The sequence below is a fragment of the Podarcis filfolensis genome (genome assembly GCF_964270895.1).
Source record: "Podarcis filfolensis genome assembly, chromosome: 5".
NCBI lineage: Eukaryota > Metazoa > Chordata > Lepidosauria > Squamata > Lacertidae > Podarcis > Podarcis filfolensis.
The window spans coordinates 68,384,227-68,401,147 of NC_139608.1; the positions used below are offsets into that span (position 1 = coordinate 68,384,227).

The 16,921-nt window shown below is 45.6% G+C and overlaps 1 protein-coding gene across 2 annotated transcripts in view; it reads right to left on the reverse strand.

Moving 5' to 3' along the window:
- Positions 1-16,921, reverse strand: part of LRRC20 (leucine rich repeat containing 20) — an 83,880-nt gene that overhangs the window by 62,684 nt on the left and 4,275 nt on the right. For both annotated transcript variants that reach the window (XM_083614273.1, XM_083614274.1), the window contains exons 2-3: positions 16,202-16,320; positions 1,706-1,855 (exon numbers count right to left, since the gene is read on the reverse strand). In XM_083614273.1, the coding sequence (XP_083470399.1) occupies positions 1,706-1,855; positions 16,202-16,283 (232 nt within the window). In that variant the 5' untranslated portion in view covers positions 16,284-16,320. The remainder of the gene's footprint in view (positions 1-1,705; positions 1,856-16,201; positions 16,321-16,921) is intronic.

The following is a 16,921-nucleotide window of genomic DNA, read 5'->3' on the forward strand; positions in this document are numbered from 1 at the left end:
GTTCCGTATACCCTTCAAACTCTCTTTCAACGCCTGTCAGCAACTTGATCAGATCGCAAAATTCATTTTGTTCCTAGGAACCACAACTTTGGAGAGGAAATTAATTTTACCAGGCGATCGTTTATCCACGTTACAGCATATGATATCAGTTCCGCTGTGTGCTCCCTATTAATCCTTTACCTTTTCTACCTTTCCAAGTCAGGAGCAGACAGAAGTTTGAGAAATCAATATTCTCCCCACCCGCCCCCAAGTAAGAAATGTATGAAGTTGCCTTGCGCATCATTGCTCCATCTAATTCACTATTGTCTACTCTTGATGGGCAACAGCTTTCTGGGAATTCAGGCAGGGGTTTCTCCCAACCATACATGATAAGCTGGCGACTGAACCAGGGATCTTTTGCAGGCAAAGGATGTGCTCCACCGCTGAGCCAGAGTCCCTCCCAAGACACTGCTTCCCTGAGCTCAGTTCTGTGGTGCTATAAAGAACTGGTAACGTACATCAATATAAAGCACACTTAACTCTGCCTTCCTGCCCCTAAAGCGAACTTCTGCTTTCACTTAGACAAAAGGCATGGAATTATTTCATTGCTGTTGTTTGTGGGTGTATACTAATCACGCTCCAAAACTGAAGGGAAATATGGGTAAGGCAGAAAGCAGTGTGCCTGTGAGGTCGACCATTTTTAGGCATGCCCAACTGATGTGCGATTGTGGACGCGCGGGTCCTTTTGGACTCAGAAGAGGGCAGAAGCCTTAAACGGCTCAGGGCCGCAATACCTCAAGGACTGTCTCTTTCCATATGAATGTGCCCGGACCCTGAGATCATCTTCTGAGGCCCTTCTTTGTGTTTCTCCTCTTGAGAGGTCGGGAGGGTGGCAACACGAGAACGGGCCTTCTCTGCAGTGGCTCCCTGTCTGTGGAATGCTCTCCCCAGAGGAGTTCGTCTGGCGCCTTCACTATACACCTTTAGACGCCAGGCAAAAACGTTCCTTTTTAACCAGGCCTTTGGTTGATTTGATTGTCATCCTATGCCCTTTTAAAATGTGGGTTGTGTCGGGGGGGGGGTAATTGGGTTGTTGTTTTTATTTTGATTGTATATATTGTTGTTTTATATTCTGATTTTGTTCCATGAACTGCCCTGAGACCTCCAGGTATAGGGCAATATATAAATTCAATAAATAATTAATAATAAGAAGAAGAATGTGGGGCAGAGTAAAGTGCAGTGGGGCAGGCTTATGTGTGCTCTGATAACGTGCATTGTAGAATTGTATACAGAACTGTGGGGAATGCAAATCTCCACTTGGGTCCAAGACTGAAACATCACCGAAGCAAGAAAACTTAGTTAAAAGTCCAAAAATGCTATCCCTACAGCGGTCTGTTGTTGCTGACCTTTAGATTAGCCAGCCTCACCTATTCACAAACCATTTGAGAGGGTCTAAGGTACCCTAAGAGTCTAGTGCTGATGATGATTTTCAGTGCAGGTTTGCCGATTTTATTTTGATAATTTTTTATTATTATTAATGGTTTGTAACTTTATGTATGGCTACACACTGCCTTGGTTCTTGGAGGAGAAGCAATAAATAAAATAAGTACCAGTATTTTTTAAAAAATGACAAGAGATGTATGAAACAGAAGCTAACATTTTGAAGTAGGATCAAGATGCCACTGCCTTTTCAATTCCATGGTTTCCTTCAGAGATAAACACCTACCTCTCAGTTGGCTGAAGGTGGTGATAAATTTGCTGGTCACAGACTTCAGCTCATTATTGGCCAGAGTGATGAGATGGATTCCTTCCGAGACGTGCCTCATGACTTTGTAAAGGGCAATGGGGAACGTCATCAGCTTGCAATCTGCCAAATCTACAGCGAAACACCAAGGGGAGGAAAGGAGGGCGAAAGAGTGAGTTCAGTTTTCCAGGCAAAATGTATTGTGTTCCAACACATCACATTTTAATTGGCCGTCCGTGAATTCCCCCGAGGCTCTGGCATGCTCAGTCCAACCTCACTGGGACCCTCCGCCAGATTGTCAGTTGTGTCTGGTCCCCACTCAACACCCATGACAATACATTCCTAACATAATAATTTATATAATAATAATTTATTATTTATACCCTGCCTAACTGTTTCCCCAGCCACTCTGGGCGAAGGAGGACAGAAAAACCTGAGCAAAGCCATTTTGATCATCTGAGACATTCCATGAAGAAATCACACACTTTTACCCCATTAAAAGTGGATTAGATAGCATTAAATGAACTGCTGGAGTTTTGGACCTCAAGCCTTACAAGTGACTTCTTTTCCCGACTGTAAAATGCAGGAATGATAGCAAACTGGTCAGCATGCAAGTCTTTTTTTCCTGCACTGGATTTCTCTGCCTAACACCTCTAGCGTTTCTCTCTAAACTAAATTTGCATTTCAGAAATACCCTGGATCTGAACTCCAGATGCCAGAATGTCACATTGATCAAAATAAAGCACAACAAGCTGGCATGGGAACAAACAAGGGCTGCTTAAACACACCTGCTTTGACTTAATTCCAAGTGAGAAATCGCTTTGCTTTAGTTTAATTAATCACATAATTAAAATCCCTATTCAGTCATATGTTCTTATGGTCTGCAGTTATAACTCAAGGCTATTAATTCCAATTTTTAAAATAAATAAATAATGTACATAAAGGTGAGGTGTTTTACATGCATGTGTTTGTGTGTGTGTGCAAATATTAGAGCACCCTGTGCACCTTCTTCCAAATACTGAACACACACAACAGCCCCAGAAAGATTTTATTTCTTTCATGCAAAATGAAAATTGGACATACTAAAATTCCAGGAAGCAAAAGGCTGCTATTTTGGAATAATAGTATGAAGGCTTTTTATTTTACAATCATCAAAGCTGCAGAAGAGGCATTCATAAATCCACGCTGCTTAGTCACATCTCCTTCCTTCACTGAGTGAGCACAGACACAGCCTTATAGAGCACTGTGGCACCTTAAAGAATAATAAATTTATGGTGGGGCATAAACTTTTGCAGATTAGAAGAGCTCAACTTCATTAAAACCACCTGGATCACAAAAACTTACACGGTAATAAATCTTTTTACCATTAAAGTGCCGTAAGATGCTTATTTGCCTTTGCGGTAAGAACACAGTGACTACCCTAGAATTATTCACCAGAAAATGCTGTGATGCTTTGCTGGGAGGCTACAGTTGAAATGTACTGAAGGATGCTATATTACTCTTTTGGAATTACCTTCGTATCCAACTTTCTTTATCTGCAGCCAATTACTGCAACCAATTACCAATTTCCAGATCCACTGGAAATCAAAACAGGATGATGAGCCACAACACTCATCCTCCAAGCCACCTGGTCCATGGAACGTACTCTCTTCATCTCTGGCTCGGTGCAACTTCCCTCTGCAGCCTCCACATCAAAAACGGGTCAGATTCTCATTTTGCAAAATAGTGACCACCTTCAGTCCTGCATTTCCCAGTGATTCATATCCAAACATTTTATCACCACCTCACTGCACAGCTTCTCTCTTGCCAACAAACAGCTTGCTTGCTGGATGTCTTGCTCCTCTCAAAGCCTTCAGCTGAATTATACCTGGGCACTTATTGGGTTGGGCTGTTGTTTTTGGTTATGCGACTCCAGCTCAGGAAGCAGTGTGAGGTCAATCAGTTAGGTCCAGACTTAAGTTAGTGATTTAATGGGGACCTCAGGGCACTTAAATTTCAATGGGAACTAAATGCAAATGCCATATTTTTCCATGTATAACACGCCCCTGTGTATAAGACGACCCCTATTTTTGGGGACTCGAAATTAAGGAAATGGGGGAAGATTGCCCAGAGCTCTTAAGCTTTTGGGGGGGGGATTGCCGAGAGTTGTAACTCAGTGGCAAAGCATATGGTTTGCATGCAGAAGGTCCCAGGTTTGATCCTCAGTACCTCCAAGCAGCGCCGGGAATGTCCCTGGCCTGAAACCCTGGAGATCAGGTGCCAGTTAGCCAACCTGGTGCCCTCCAGATGTTATTGGACTACAGCTGCATCAGCCTCAGCCTGTATGGCCAATGGTGATGGGAACTGTAAAGCAGAGGGCCCCACGTGGGCTGCCCCAGGTACAGTATAGACAGTACTGAGCTTGACAGACCGGTGACCTGACCCAGCATCAGGCAGCTTCCTACATTCCTATGGACACAACCCAATGGATGTTTTGGGTGAGAGGAGAGCACAGGGCAAAGGGAAAACCAGCAACCATCCTCACAGGTTACAAAAGCCTTTGACCAACTGCAGATTATTATTACAACATAAAATCCAATAAACCAGCGGTTTCCAATCAGTGTGCTGCGGCACCCTGGGGTGCCTTGAATAATGGTCAGGGGTGCCCGGAGCAACACTGGCCTCTGTCCCTCTTTCTTTCTATCCCTCCTTGGATGCCCTCTTGCATCCAAGCCAGTGTGGTGAAGTGGTTAAGAGCAGTAGTCTCGTAATCTGGGGAACCGGGTTCGCGTCTCCGCTCCTCCACATGCAGCTGCTGGGTGACCTTGGGTTAGTCACACTTCTCTGAAGTCTCTCAGCCCCACTCACCTCACAGAGTGTTTGTTGTGGGGGAGGAAGGGAAAGGAGAATGTTCGCCGCTTTGAGACTCCTTAAAGGGAGTGAAAGGCGGGATATCAAATCCAAACTCTTCTTCTTCTTCTTCGTCTCTGCCTCCCAAAGGCTTGCACAGCTGTTTGTTGCAGCAGCTCTGGCTACAAGCTCCTCAGGCGAATGGTGCCTCTGGGGCTGGCCAGGAGTGTTTCCCATGCCCATGTGTGGCAGTGTGAGGAGGTACCTCTCTTTGTGGAGGGGGGAGTGCAGAGACTAGGGGCAGCAGGAGCAGCTGTCCAGCGGACTCCCAAGGGGAGAGGAGAGGAGAGGAGAGGAAGCTGAAGGAACACTCCATAAGGGAGGGTGTTCGAAAAGGGGTGAGGGGTGTCACAGAAAGAATGTACAGTGGACACTTGGGTTGCAGTCATGATCCGTGCGGGAGGCACGTTCGCAACCCACAGCATTCGCAACCCGCAGCGCCATGTCTGCGCACACGTGGGTCACGATTCGGCGCTTCTTCGCGTGCACAAAGCGCGATTTAGTGCTTCCTCGCATGCGTGAGCACCGAAACCTGGAAGTAACCCGTTCCAGTACTTCTGGGTTCGTCGTGGTGCGCAACCCGAAAACGCACAACCTGAAGCATCAGTAACCCGAGGTATGACTATAGTTGCTCAAGGGAGCTGTGGACTCAAAAAAGTTGGAAACCTCTGCAATAAACCATAAAATAATAAAGCTGTTCACAACATAGTAATGCTCATTACACCCACCCACCCAATTAGGCTCCTTCATTTAGGCTCACCCGTACTTTCCCCTGTCAAACAAAGCTTTGGTACGTGCATTATTTATGACACAGATCAATGCTGCGCAATCTCAGAACCTTTGAGAGTACTCAAAGAAACTGCAACAGTTAGCCCCATAGATTGCCAATGCTTTGCCCAGGATGATCTTATGTACTGTGGGCAGAAGACCAGTTTTCCCATCTCCCTTGTGGGATTATCGCTGCAGGGCAGTTACTCTTAAAATTGGAATGTTTTTGCGTTTCATTAAATCTTCATTTCATGAATATCCTTGTCTTATTGCTGTGCACCCCAGTGGCTCATACAAGGATAATTGCAACTAAATCCACTCGTGTGTGTAATTCTTCACATGTGGTGCTATTCTCTCCCCCCCCTCTCTCTCTCACTCTCACACACACACAATCTGTGTTGGGAGGAAAGTGCCCCATGAGAAACATCCTCAACTTGATTGGATAAGGCTTGATCGTGCAAGCCAGACACACCCCTCCTTCCAAGGAGTGCATCAGGCTTCCATACCTGGGGATTTTTCAATTATTTCCCATTCTTTATGGCTTCCTTCCCCAACCTGGTTGCCCTCCAGATGTTTTGGATTCCAATTCCAGACAGCTACAGCCAGCATGGAGGGATGACAGGAGAGGAACTCAAAACATCTGGGGAGCACCAGGTTGGGAAAGGCTGCCCTGTGGAAATACTTTGTGGATAAATTCCTTATGACACGGGTGGGGCAGCTGTGGCCTTCCATATGTTGTTGTTGGACCACAACTCCCATCATCCCTCGCCATTGTTTGCATTGGTTGGGGCTGATGGGCGTTGGAACCCAACAACAGTTGCAGTGCCATTGGTTCTCCACCTCTGCTTTATGGTCATACCTCTCTCTATGAACTGGTGTCATAACCAGTGTCTTTCCCACTGGCAGAATACCTCAACATCCATCTTGAATCATGTCGCAAGGCCTAGGTGCGATCTGCCTTAGCAGCGACATGCAGACCAAAAGTCGTTGAACAATGTGTAGATCGGACTAGAACCTAATTTTATTGTGTCGGTCATTTGGCTCAAAAACCAAAAGACCCAAAATGTCCAGTAAGAAACTGACTACAATATACCAATGAGAAAGCATTTCCTACTCAACGAAGAGTTGTGAATAGTTATTTAGATCACTCACAGAGATGCAATTTATTCACTTCAAGAAATACCTAATACTTATATTGCTTTTTGCTGTATTTTTGGGCCTGCATGCATCAATACTTTCAGTAATTAACATTTTAATCACATTGGGAGGTGCCTTGCAAAGTTCCCTGATAGAAGCCAGATCGTATCAACATTTTCTCATTAATGAGCCTTAGCATAGAGTGGGTTTCAATTCAAGATGGAGCTGAAACTTTGCACTAAAGATACAACTTCGTTCCCATTTGCTCGTGTTGTACTTCTGCTTTATAAAACAAAAACCCCATAATCAATTCCATTTTTTCTTATTGGTTTTTGTTACTTTATTAATATACCCAATTCTTCCTTTGAAACACCCGGAGTTGCCACTAAACTCCCATTCTTGCAGGTACTGAGCAAATCCTTAATTGGAACCCTAAACATATGCCATTGGATGTTAAATTCTAAGCATATTGCTCAGAAGTAAGTGTTAATGTCATACACACACATACACACAAAAACCTTAAATATGTAAGACATTTTAACACCTCAAAATCAACTTGGCCTCTTCTTTGCCATGTCCTTTGGTTGTTTATAGTTAATACAGCTTTTTTGTGGATTTTAATTGTATTTAAAATTATAGTTCTTGTTTGTAATTTTTTGAAGCCACCTTGGGAGGCTTCTTGTTCTTGAAGAATGAGGTATAAAATTATTTAGTAAATTAAACAACATAAAGAAAACTTTCCAGTGATTCTACTGAAAGCTAGGTCAGGCCTTTTTGATTACACGTGTCATTCCTGTGTGTATTTAATTCTTCACATATTCTTCCTTTAACCCTTCAAGAGATATTCCTCTAAGCACAAGCCCACGGGATTTCACTAAACGAAAAAGGTCGCATTTTAAATATAAAAATGTTTTCCCACATATCAGCTTCATTCTCAACCACAGTTTTTCTACTCCACTGCATTATTTTATATAGTCAAGAGTGTGAATCGATACCACATTACGTTTTAAATTAAATCTATAATGACTTTATAGCACAGATCCAAATTGTCATAACAAGGAGCTGCAGGCATGGGTGCTTCTATCTTTTTTGCTTTCTTGTAAAACCATTCACTACTCCTATAACCATATGTACAATGCCCATCAATTAAATTAGTATTAATGACAAGCAAGAGACCGTATCAAATTCAAGTTGCCTGCTACGGAGACTGACACCAGTGAGTCAGCATCTGCAAGGATGTCTTGCTGCCTCTTTGAGCACCACTAGCAATAATCTTCCAAATGCTTTCCTTACCTGCCATATTGCTATTTTCTAACAAAATTCAAGTGCAGTTTTGTTGGCACGTTTTAACATTTCACCCTCCAGGATTATAGATGGCAGATTTGCTAAAGTTAACTTCAAGAACAGGTGCTGACCATTTTGAAGATCTTCCTTGAGGGAACTAATAAATCCCTTACTGAACAGGTGGTAGAATATTTGAATGTTGACCTGCTAATGTTGTTAGCTTCCAACTTTCCGCCTTTTTCTTCAGAGGCTGTGATTTTGTATTTTTTAAATATTTTGTACTTTCTTTCATGCTTGAGTTGATAATAGTAAATACTTGATTGGCTGATTGATCTGTGTGTTTCCCCACCTTCTTTGCACCAGGTACCTCTCAGCTCAGTCAACTACCTGAGGGGCCCTTTGTCTGAAAACATTTGCCAGAAATTAAAAGTGACAGTGAGGTTTCATTTTGGAAGGGGAGCAGCTATGGCAAAAAGCTGACTGACTCACCACCTTAGAAGACGAAGAAGAGTTTGGATTTGATATCCCGCTTTATCACTACCCAAAGGAGTCTCAAAGCGGCTAACATTCTCCTTTCCCCTCCTCCCACACAACAAACACTCTGTGAGGTGAGTGGGGCTGAGAGACTTCAAAGAAGTGTGACTAGCCCAAGGTTACCCAGCAGCTGCATGTGGATGCGAACCCGGTTCCCCAGATTACGAGTCTACCGCTCTAAACCACTACACCACACTGGCTCTCTTAGACTGACTATCACTCCAACGAGTAAACGTACAGTGGATGCTCGTGTTGCGAACCTGATCCGTGAGGGAGGCATGTTCGCAACCCGCACGTCTGCATATGCGCGGGTCGTGATTCAGCACTTCTGTGCATGCGCAAGTGCCGAAAACCAGAAGTAACCCGTTCCGCTACTTCCGGGTTTGGTGCAGTGCGCAACCCGAAATTGCGCAACCTGAAGCATCTGTAACCCGAGGTATGACTGTACACTGCTTGAAGTTTGTTTGGTTTTTTAAAACCAATGTTTGCACAATTAATGAAAATCCAAAGGAACTGCTACGTTTTTGCTAGTGAATGTGCCATCAGAAGGTGCCCACAAATAAGAGATAGTGTGACTCGCACTTTCATTTTTTCACTGTCCCCAGAGCTGAAAAATCAGTGCGCTGAGAGAGTTGCTTCTTAGTTAGCAGTGCAACAACTCCACCTGCTGGATGTCCAGTCAGAGTGAATAAAGAGTTCATAAACCACAACATCATAGATATAACTATGAGTGTTGATCTCATGAGGCCCAGTTAATGATCTGGGCTCAACTGATGCAAAAGCATTGCTGACACTAAGCAAATCAGTTCCTTGGATAGGATTACAGGTGTAACAAATAATTATTTGCAAGAGTTGGTCTCATCCTCCATTATATCACTTAAAGGTAAAGGGACCCCTGACTGTTAGGTCCAGTCGTGGATAACTCTGAGGTTGCAGTGCTCATCTCACTTTACTGGCCGAGGGAGCCAACGTACAGCTTCCGGGTCATGTGGCCAGCATGACTAAGCCACTTCTGGCAAACCAGAGCAGAGCATGGAAACGCTGTTTACCTTCCCGCCGGAGCGGTACCTATTTATCTACTTGCATTTCGTGCTTTCGAGCTGCTAGGTTGGCAGGAGCAGGGGCTGACCAACGGGAGCTCACCCTGTCGCAGGGATTCGAACCGCCGACCTTCTGATCGGCAAGCCCTAGGCTCTATGGTTTAACCCACAGCACCACCTGCATCCCTTAGTAACGTGATTTAACAAATGCAATTAATACCCAGCCTGCATGTTTAATATAAACAGTGGTACCTCGGGTTAAGTACTTAATTCGTTCCAGAGGTCTGTTCTTAACCTGAAACTGTTCTTAACCTGAAGCACCACTTTAGCTAATGGGGCCTCCTGCTGCTGCCGCACTGCCAGAGCATGATTTCTGTTCTCATCCTGTAGCAAAGTTCTTAACCTGAGGTACTATTTCTAGGTTAGCGGAGTCTGTAACCTGAAGCGTATGTAACCCGAGGTACCACTGTATTTGTTACTATATTGTTCGAAGAGAAGGTTGTGCACAGACTTGAAAAGGTCACACGCAATGAGTAAAAAAACCCATCCCTAGGAGGCCTGGTAAAGGAAGCTACGCAAAAGCTCTTCAGTCCCCTACTCTCTTTTAAGCTAACAAATGTGCAAGTGAACTAGTGAAAAGGTGGGTTAGTAACTTATATCAGACTTGGAAACTTATGCAGAGTGGTAAAGATGAGATTAGCCATTACATTTCTAACCTGTAACTGAAAAATGAATTGATGGATTTATTTTTACTTCCTATCTTCTTAAATTCCTTTGTCATTTCAGCGTTTGCCAGTGGAACTCTGAGAATTTGTCAATCACAGCCTCCTTGTAATAATGACCAAGAGTTGTGTTTCTTCACCTCCTCCTCCTTTGAGCACTACTTGACTCATTATTCAAAGGTCAATTGAATAAAAAATGGAACACAACTTTTAAAAGAGAAATCAGGGCTGCAAGTAGAGGGTTACACTCTTATCTTCTAAGGTTGAACCATCCCAAATTGGATAGAGTGGAGAATGCAATATGTGCTAAAACAGTAGGTTTGTGTATATTGGTTTAGAGTATCAGTGCATCTGATGGATGTAATGGTGAGCTTGAATGAACCTGAACATTCTTAGCTGTAGCTAGATCAAGTTGTGTTTATTGCTGTACAGAGGACTGGGAATTTAACTGCATTATAGAATCAAAGAATTGTAGAGTTGGAAGGGACCCTAAGGGTCATCTAGTCCAACTCCCTGCAATGCAGGAATCTCAACTAGATCATATATGACAGATGGCCCTCCAACCTCTGCTTTAAAACCTCCAAGGAAGGAGAGTTCACCACCTCTCATTGTCAAGCAGTCGATTCATTTAATGATTTGATTGATTCAGGTACTGTGGTTGTGAAGTGGATTCCCCCCCCCCCTTAATTGTCAATCATGTTATTTTAAAAATGGTCTATATACTTTTTAGGTGATGTTCATTTGTAATATTTTCCTTCCTGGTATATTTTGTTTAGTTGTTTACTATGGCTACTATAACTTTTCCATATATTTTTGAAGCTGATTGTTACGTGTTTTGCTTTGATACTAAAGAGGTCCTTCTATTTAGTAGTTTATTGTGCTTTATATAATGAAGAAATTGTTGTGTATTGAGTCAAAGGATTTTATATCTGTATTGTTGTTGTCTGTGTTTGCATTAGGGTAAAGTAACTGCCTTTTGGTTCCAGAGGGTACAGCTACTATTGGTTCATTTAAGCTGCTGTATTTGGATCCTTTGTCTTATTGGTTTCCTCCAAAAGGCAGGACTGTGATTGCCTGATATTGTTCCCTCCAAAATGTATCCCTTCTAGCTAGTTCCCTGTCCCTATAAATGTAGCTCTCCCCTCCTCAGTTCTCAGTCTTGTTTGCTGTAATAAAGAAGCGTTACTACAGAACTGTCTCCAGCATATTATGTCAAGAGAGCTGAAATCACAAACCCCACGTCACAACAACTGGCGACGAAGGTGGGATCCGGAATGCTGAGGAGCGGTTAAACGCAGCCCTGCCTCAGAGTCCGGATTGTAGCTAAGAACAAGACTCACTGGCCGGCTGAGAAGACGACCCTGCCCACAGGACAATGGAGAGTCCAAGGGTATTGGAGCCCTTCCAGCCATCAGAGCCCCACACATGGGAAGACTACGTCGAACACTTTGAGTTCTTCGCAGTGGCTCAAGGGATCACCGATGCCAGCAAAAGAAGGGCCACATTCCTGAGCTACTGTGGGCCTGAGACCTTCAAGCTGGCCAAGGCATTGCTTGCTCCAGCGAAGCTAAGTGAGACACCTCTCAAAGATATTCTTGCCTGCCTGACAAGCCATTTGGCGCCTACTGAGACCAAGATGGCCCGGCGGTTGGAGTTTCATAAGAGGCAGCAGCGTGCTGGGGAGTCTGTATCTGCATTCCTAGCTGAACTGCGGAAGCTCGCTCAGCACTGCGACTTCCAATGTCTGGAAGAGACTCTCCTGGATCGGTTTATCGGTGGTCTGAGCAGCAAGAAAGCCAGAAGACGCATCGTGGCTAAAGAAGAGGTTACCCTTGCTTCAGCCTTGAAGGAGGCCGCTGCCACGGAAAATTATGAAAGAGAGGAGCTTGATGCCAGTCGCAAGGCCCCTAAGATAGAAGTTGCGCATGCCATGGACGAGCTAGAGGCTACTCCGAGCCAAAGCCCAGTCCGTGGGGTTGAGTCAGTGCGTCAGGCCTGCACAGTGCACAAAGATCACCGAGGCAGGTGCCCTGGTTGTGGCGGAAACCATGAGCGGAAGAGTTGTCGTTTCCAGGATGCTATGTGCCGGACGTGCGGGAAGACAGGTCACATCGCCAGGGTCTGTAGATCGGCGGCGCTGGGAGCGACAGGAGCAACTAGACTGGAGCATCGCAGACCGTCCACGGCAAACCATGTTCTAAAGGACTGCCACTACGTAACGGAGATCAACGGGAGGGTCGTGCAGTTTCCAGCGCAAGGCAAGGCACACGTCAAGGTGAAGATTGAGGGTCAGCTGTGCGACATGGAGGTGGACTCCGGATCTGGATTCACTATCGTGTCGGACCAGACCGCGAGGACATTCTTCCCCAGGGGTAAGTTGCCCCCTCTGGAGCCCTTCCCGGCAACCTTGCAGTCATACTCAGCGGGCCGCATCCATGTCATGGGAATGTGTGCCGTGAGAGTACAGTTCCGGGACAAACAGGCGGTACTCAAACTGGTGATTGCGAAGGGCAGTCGCCCCAGTCTCCTGGGCACTGACTGGTTCCCCGCCCTGGGACTGAGTATATCAGGGCTTAATTCAATCCAAACCTGCCCTGAGATGAGCGAGGCATTATGCAAAGAATTTGCCGGTCTCGTTAATGGAAAACTGGGTTGTTATAAAGGGCCCCCAGTTGACTTCGAATTGGACCCTGGGGTGGCCCCAATCCGACTCAAACCAAGGCGAGTGCCATTTGCACTGCAACCCAAGATCGAAGCAGAGCTGGATAAATTGGTCAAGCAGGGAGTTCTCTCACCCGTGGACTCTGCTAAGTGGGAGACTCCAATTGTCACGCCCCTTAAAGCAAATGGGGAAGTCAGGATCTGTGCAGATTACAAATGTACTATCAATAAGGCACTCAGGGGAAACTCATACCCCATTCCAGTCGTATCACATCTGTTGGCTAAACTGGCTGGGGGCAAGGTGTTCGCCAAAATTGACCTGGCACAAGCTTACCAACAGCTGCCAGTAACCCCACAATCAGCGGAAGCACAGACTATTGTCACACATAAAGGGGCGTTCAGAGTTAACAGATTACAATTTGGAGTTTGTGTGGCCCCAGGGATTTTTCAAGGGCTCATGGAACGCCTGTTAAGAGGTCTGCCGGGGGTCTTGCCATTTTTTGATGACGTTTTGATTGCTGGAAAAGACCCACAGGAACTGGTTGCGCGTGTCCGTGCAGTGTTGCTCAAGTTCAAGGAGGTGGGGTTGCAACTGAAAAAGGAAAAATGCAGTTTTGGGGTGCCAACCGTGGATTTCTTGGGGTTTAAAATTGATGCATCAGGCATCCACCCCACAGATGCTAAGATTAAGGCCATCATCGAGGCACCACGACCACAGAACAAGACGCAGTTGCAGTCATTCCTGGGACTTATTAACTTTTATCATTCGTTCTTACCCCACAAAGCTTCGGTAGCTGAACCATTACATCGACTGTTGCAGAAAAAGAATGTGTGGCGATGGGGGCAGGGGCAGCAGAAGGCTTTTGACTCCTTGCGAGGAATGCTGAGTAGCAGGAGCGTCCTTGCTCATTACGATGAGTCGAAGCCGCTGGTCCTGGCATGTGATGCCTCTCAATACGGCCTGGGGGCGGTGCTGAGTCATAGGGAACCGGATGGGTCGGAAAAGCCCATCTCTTTCTATTCCCGTACGTTGTCGCCCACGGAGCGCAACTATGCTCAAATTGACAAAGAGGCGCTTGCAATTGTGGCAGGAATCAAAAAGTTCCATGATTATGTGTATGGTCGCCATTTCTCCATTGAAACGGACCACAAACCACTGTTAGGGTTGTTCAACCCGAACAAACAAACGCCACAAATTCTCTCCCCCAGAATGTTGCGTTGGTCTATATTCCTGAACGGGTTCCAGTACACCTTGACCCATGTGCCGGGGAAACGGTTGTGCCACGCTGATGCGCTGAGTCGATTGCCTCTTCCTGGCGGGAGCAATGTGGATCCTGCTCCAGCGGAGCACATAATGATGCTGGAAACACTTCCGGGGGCTCCTGTAACGGCTACTGATATAGCTGAGAAAACGAGGAAAGATGCTGTTCTCTCCCGTGTGCTCACTTGGGTGGGGAGGGGGTGGCCAGGTGGTCCGCATGAAGACAAATTCAGGCCTTATGCGACAAGGCAGCACGAGTTGTCCATGCATAAGGGTTGTCTCCTGTGGGGAGATAGGGTGATCATCCCAGCACCACTGAGAAACAGGGTTCTTGAGACGCTTCACATGGGACACCCGGGAATGGTCAGGATGAAGTCGCTAGCCCGATGTTATGTGTGGTGGCCTGGAATGGACCAGAACATAGAACAATGGGTACGAACATGCAAGGCATGCCAAGAGGTGCGGCCAGAAGTGGCCAGAGCACCAGTTCACTGGTGGGAGCAGTCCAGATCTCCCTGGAGCCGGCTGCACTTAGATTTTGCTGGGCCATTCCAGGGGAAGGTCTTTTTGGTTATTGTCGATGCATATTCCAAATGGTTAGAAGTGGCGATGGTCCCTAGCATGGCATCAGCTGCCGTAATCAAGGTGTTGAGGCAGCTGTTTGCAACCCACGGGTTACCTGAGACCATTGTATCAGATAATGGGGCAGCTTTTGTATCCCAAGAATTCAGGGCATTCTTGGCTGATAACTTCATAAGAGGGGTCACATCCGCGCCCTTTCACCCATCCTCCAATGGGCAGGCTGAGCGCATGGTAAGAACAGCCAAAGAATCCATTGCGCGCTTAATGGAGGGTAACTGGTCAGCTCGCATCGCGCGAATGTTATTTTTGCAGCATGCGACGCCGTGTACTGCGACGGGCAAGTCGCCAGCTGAGCTGCTCTTGGGTAGAAGACTGGTAACGGTGCTGGATTATGTCCACCCCGATAAAATGCTAAACCGTAATTCAAGAGAAACCCCCCAGGCTGAGGCTGACACAACAAGGTATCTCGCCCCTGAAGATCTGGTCTGGGTGAGGAACTATTCACGAGGTCCGCGGTGGGTGGCTGGTGTGGTCACCCGGACTAGTGGACCAGTGTCCTACTATGTGACCTTGGAAAATGGGCAAGTTTGGAAGAGACATATAGATCAGCTGAGGCGCCGGGCGCTCAGCAGGGAGGGGTCAGATAATTCATCCCTGGCTAACGACGCAGAGCTGCAAGACCAGAGTGAAAATGGCCCAGAGGTGCAGTCACCAGGGGCTTCAGCAAATGAACCAGGGTCTGCTAGTCCTCAGGAGGACGAGGTACAGGTAGGGGACCCTGCGATGTCTGGGACTCCATCTGTTCCTGACGAAACCCCTATAGCACCCCCCCTACCACAGGTAACATCCAATCCAGAACCGGCAACACCTGTTGTCAGGAGATCAAGTAGAAGTTGTAGGCCCCCACAGTACCTGAGAGATTACGTCTGCAGTGCTCACTAGGGGGGGAGGGGTGTTGTGTATTGAGTCAAAGGATTTTATATCTGTATTGTTGTTGTCTGTGTTTGCATTAGGGTAAAGTAACTGCCTTTTGGTTCCAGAGGGTACAGCTACTATTGGTTCATTTAAGCTGCTGTATTTGGATCCTTTGTCTTATTGGTTTCCTCCAAAAGGCAGGACTGTGATTGCCTGATATTGTTCCCTCCAAAATGTATCCCTTCTAGCTAGTTCCCTGTCCCTATAAATGTAGCTCTCCCCTCCTCAGTTCTCAGTCTTGTTTGCTGTAATAAAGAAGCGTTACTACAGAACTGTCTCCAGCATATTATGTCAAGAGAGCTGAAATCACAAACCCCACGTCACAACAGAAATTCTGTTTGTTTTTATATTCGCTGTTTACATAGTTTTAAACTGTTTAGAGTAGTGAAAACAGCTTAGAGTAGAACTAGGGTGTATTAACTTGTTGTTGCTGTGATTCTTTCTGCTTTGAAACAATTGTCTTGTTTTTATACACATTTCACTTCCTGCTCTGTCAAATTCTAGTTTTAGAGGAACTGTGGATTTGAATTCATTTTATTTTCTATGTCACCTAGAGAACTGGCATTGATGGGCAGCTGATAAGTGGATTACTTTGGCTTTCCTCTGAAATATTTATTTCACTTACCAAGCGAATCTGCTTTGTTTTCAACCGTTTCATTGACTTTTCTGGCTACCCTGGCAACTGCTTCTCCCATCTTTTTCTCCATGCAGTCACGTCCCACCAAGAAAACACTTGGGAAGTTGCTAAAACAAACAAACAACAGATTCCATTGGACTCGTACTTCATAAGGGTTTTCAAAACATTTTTAAAAGACAGACAAATAGCACTTATTCTAAAACCAACATGCAGCTAAAATTCAGCATCGACCACAACTGCCAGGATGTCCCCGCCCCCAAGAATCCTTACCAAGAAACGACATAACTGGGAGAATTCTAAGAAAATATTGTCCATTAGTCCCCTTTCGTTCTTTGCAACTGGTGTTGCCTGAGACATGCAATGAGTTCAAGAGGCAAATACATCTTGCAGTGCAGAAGCTGGCCAGTAGATGCGAATTTATGCTGTGGGAAAGATACATGTGGACGTAAAAGGGCTAAGCCTCTGCTTGTAGAAGTTACGGCTCTTCTTCAGCAGCCTGCAGGAAAGTTGGGAGACATTTTCTTTTATTTTGTAGGTAACATATTAAAAGTGGATCTCTGTCATCTTTCAGTTTATCTCACCATCAAACATCTGAGTAAGAGGGGGAGTGAAATACTACCAAATCCTTGTGAATTATTTCCGTGTACTTCTAGCTATCAAAGAAACTACAGTGGTACCTCAGGTTCAGTACTTAATTCGTTCTGGAGG